Source organism: Genypterus blacodes, unplaced genomic scaffold (assembly GCF_046128005.1).
Source record: "Genypterus blacodes isolate CSIRO-AG114 ecotype Tasmania unplaced genomic scaffold, CSIRO-AGI_Gbla_v1 ptg000239l_1, whole genome shotgun sequence".
In the NCBI taxonomy this organism is placed as follows: domain Eukaryota; kingdom Metazoa; phylum Chordata; class Actinopteri; order Ophidiiformes; family Ophidiidae; genus Genypterus; species Genypterus blacodes.
The window spans coordinates 200,001-203,840 of NW_027467037.1; the positions used below are offsets into that span (position 1 = coordinate 200,001).

Below are 3,840 nucleotides of genomic sequence, written 5' to 3' on the forward strand. Positions count from 1 at the left end.
AGCCTCAACAATTCAAACGAGCAGTGAAGAAGATAAGATGTGCTGCTATGGTGGCCAATTTGACCAAGAGCTGGCAGGGCTGGGCCAGCGAACACTCTGACAAGCAGGACGCCATCCCCACTGGCTGGATGCCTTCATCTGTTGATGAAGAAGAGCAAGTCCAGAACCATGTGGTCAAACTTACTGTCACCCCACGAGTGATAACAACAAACACCGGAGACAAAAGTGAGAACAAGATCCGAACCACCAGCGTGATAAAGAGCATCCAACCCAAACGCAGCGAATGCAGCAGCAGCGATGTGGTCAACGCCATCCGAGGCAAGATGGAGTCAGGGCCCGAGGAGTCCAGCAAGCCGTTCCTGGGCAACGAGTCGCCAACACGCAGACGCCAAATGAGGGCGATGCAGAGTGCGTGCGAGGTCGGGGGGGTCATCCAGGAGCGGAAGTCAAAGCTTCAGGATAAACGTCGGGGATCGAGAAGCAGCAGTCTGGACACGGAGGACAGCGGGATCGGTGAGGAGGCGGGGCTTAGTGACAACGGCGACTCAAAAACGGAGCCCAGTGACGCGCTGACCAAGAAACACACCAACAGGCCCAAGGTACAGTCATGTGATGTCATATGTGTGATGTCATATATGTGATGTCATGATGATGTCATCCTGAAAGTCCCAGGGCAAAGGTCCGGGTCATTGTTTATATTTGTTTGGTTGACGTCGACTTGTGTTCTTCTCCTCTTTTGGTAGATAAACAGTAGATTTGACAGAAATTCAATTAAAAAGTAACAAAGTGTACCTGTCAAAGTCACAGAGTACAAACACGAGAAGAACCTGCTCATTAAAATGTGCTCTACAGTGCCCCTAGTGGTCAGAACCCCCACAGGATAAAGCTACCAAAACAAAGGTGCACAGGATTGGTTTCAGGCTTTGCCAACTTTAAGTCTTATTCATCACGAAGTATATTGGAATTAAATGGAAAATCTAAAGAAAAGTAGACTGGATGAAGATGCATTTTGTTTGATATCAGACATTGTTCAAACACGTGGCTCATATCTGTGATTCTTTACCACATCAGATGAACCCACAGCAGAGGATGTAAACACAGAAGAGAAGGAGTCAAAGAATCATGAAAATATAGCAGAATATATTTTTTAGAGCTTAAATTTGTCAAATCGCATAGAAGCCCAACAGAAGAAAGCTTATATAACTAATAATCTTAATTTGCATGAAGACATGTATGACATATATACATGTGTTTATGTGTAAATGTGAGATCTTCAGGCCACGAAAAAACAAATAGGTCAAAATAGAGCATAAATGTTCCAACACGTGTCCCACAAACTGAATAAACAGCTTTGAGGTCACTCGAAGCGACCAAAGTCCCTCAAGGACACAAACATCTCTCCTGTAAAGGGCAGAGGAAGCTGCTGACGGCCCCCAGCAGCTGACAGGGGGACGTGATGCAACACACAGTCTGAAAACACAAGATGGACACTGGTGCAATGGAATAAATGTAAATAAATACAGTCCTGCTGCAAGGTGGTCTCCAAGGTGACCGTCAGGTGGAGCAACCAAAGGGGGGAATATAGGGGAGAGAGAGAGAGAGAGAGAGAGAGAGAGATAAGCGAAACAGGCTATTTGATTTTTAATGGAATATAGCTTTGATTTGCCTCTTTTATATTTTCATTTCTTAGTGAACGCAGTGAAATGTCAGGAGCATCAGCACTCACAGTGTACAGAAGGTTCCTCAGTGACACGGCTTCACTTTCCATAGACCAGATACCAAAGAGATCTGATGACACGGCTGTGAAGGCCTGGCAAGCTGGAACGCATACTGAGAGAGAGGGAGAGGAGGGAGAGGAGAGGAAGAGAGGAGAGGGGGAGAGGAGATGACAGGAGTGAGGGAAGAGAGAGGAGAGGAGAGATGTAGATGTGGAGGGACTAAAAGAGGGAAAGAACCAGAATTAGGAGGTGAAGAGGAGACGTAAGAACACAGAAGGACTTCAGTTTTAAATCTCCATGGTGTAGTCTTACAGTTTGCAGATGCAGTTATGTGCAATATCATAAAATCTGACAATGTTTGGTTGTAAAAATGAGAATTTCCGGCTCCTTGAGAGTGTCAGATATGTTGCTGGCACATGCTCATGAGTGTGTGTGAGTATGTGTGTGTGGAAGGGAGGCAAAGGCCAAGCTGGAGATCTGTTACAGCAGCAGGGAGTGAAGGGGGTTATTTAAAGATGGAGGGCCACTAATCAACATAACGTATGACGGGGTCTGCTAGGGGGAATCTGGGAGAATCTACTAAGCAAGGCACATTTATTTATATAGCTTCCAGGTACAAAATGTCTTCTGCAGGTGCTCCTAATGGTCTCCAGTGTTGAGTGACAGAATGAGCTCAGTATCCTTCACTCGCCTCTTTAAGGCTGGACTACATGAATCATATCTTTGCTTTCACACTCAAACATTAACACCTCTGCCTTCCTCCGTCTGCCTCCAGATTAAGATCGCCGCCACGTCGGACATTAAGAGCCGCTGGCAGCAGTGGTCCGATCAGCACATGGAGGGTCAGAAGCTCAACCCCTTCAGCGAGGAGTTTGACCACGACTACGCGATGGCCCAGCGCCTACGCAAGGGCGACACGGGCTACGGGCGACCCAAAGACGGCTCCAGGACGGCTGAGAGGGGCGATCGGGCCCACAGGCACATCCACAGGGAGATGGAGGAGATGGTTTGGATTATCAAAGAGATGGGCCTGAAGGACAAGCAGGGCAGGACCATCATCAGCTTCGGCCGGCTCTTTGACCGCTACGTGAAGATCTCAGATAAGGTGGTGGGCATCGTGCTGCGCTGCCGCAAGCACAAGATGCTGGACTTTGAGGGGGAGATGCTGTGGAAGGGTCAGGACGACGATGTCATCATCACACTGGCTGACACAACAGACTGAGGGCAGACTCGACATGTCTTATCAACACAACACGACCTCAGTGTAGCAGGCGCAGACAACTGTGAGACATTCAAAGACACCTGCTTTAGTGTCATTGGATTAGTAGAGCCTCTGGTCACAGTCGAGTTAGGTGACATCATCAACACACACACAGACTGACGTAGCCTCTTAGCTTGAGTCAATATTTTATCATTGCAACATATCATGTGATAGACTTGATATCAATAGAATAAACAGGACGAACAGCTCAGCACTCAGCAGGAAGTTTGCAAACTGTGCTGTCATATTTGAAGACTTCATAACTTCAAAACAGACACAATAACCTCCTGAGACTCTGCGTCCCCATGTGTGGACATTACGTTTCTCCTTCCCTACAACTTATACATCAATTTTGCAGAACTTAAACCTGTTGTCCTCAGGTCTGGACATTTTTTCGCTACCTCCTAGTGGTTTAAATAACTCTTTGGGGCGCTAGAAAACATAGCAGATAGAAAGAATTGGGTTCTACTCTTTGTGTTCATGTTTAGTACACTTTCTTTTTTTGTTTTGTACTCAAATAGCGAGGAGAAATTAAAAATGCATACAAAAATAAATGTCCAGGTTGAAATCATGTTGATAATGTTCATACTGCAGGATTGTGTTATATAATACACACATGTGTTTACAGTCATGGACATCTTAACTGGTGTGTATGTTTATGTGTGACATCATAGTTTTGAAGTAGTTGATTGTATGATGAAAAGCCTCAAAGCTTCGTTATAAAAGGCAATAATACTGTTGACAAAATGAAACATAGGTGGTCTAAATATGAACACGTTCTTCTTTCAAAGTGAAAGCTGGTTGGTCTTCTTACAGAAGGACTATTTTCTACATCTGTGTCAGAAACTGGAGAGCAGTTTG

General features: G+C 45.7%; 1 protein-coding gene across 1 annotated transcript in view; it reads left to right on the forward strand.

Annotated features, from left to right (window-relative positions):
• The window catches only part of abraa (actin binding Rho activating protein a), a 2,977-nt gene extending 37 nt beyond the window's left edge, over window positions 1-2,940 (forward strand). Inside the window, exons 1-2 of the mRNA XM_076171025.1 lie at window positions 1-599; window positions 2,494-2,940. The exon at window positions 1-599 is cut by the window's left edge and continues 37 nt beyond it. Of these exons, the coding sequence (XP_076027140.1) occupies window positions 1-599; window positions 2,494-2,940 (1,046 nt within the window). The remainder of the gene's footprint in view (window positions 600-2,493) is intronic.
• The last annotated feature ends 900 nt before the right edge of the window (window positions 2,941-3,840 follow it).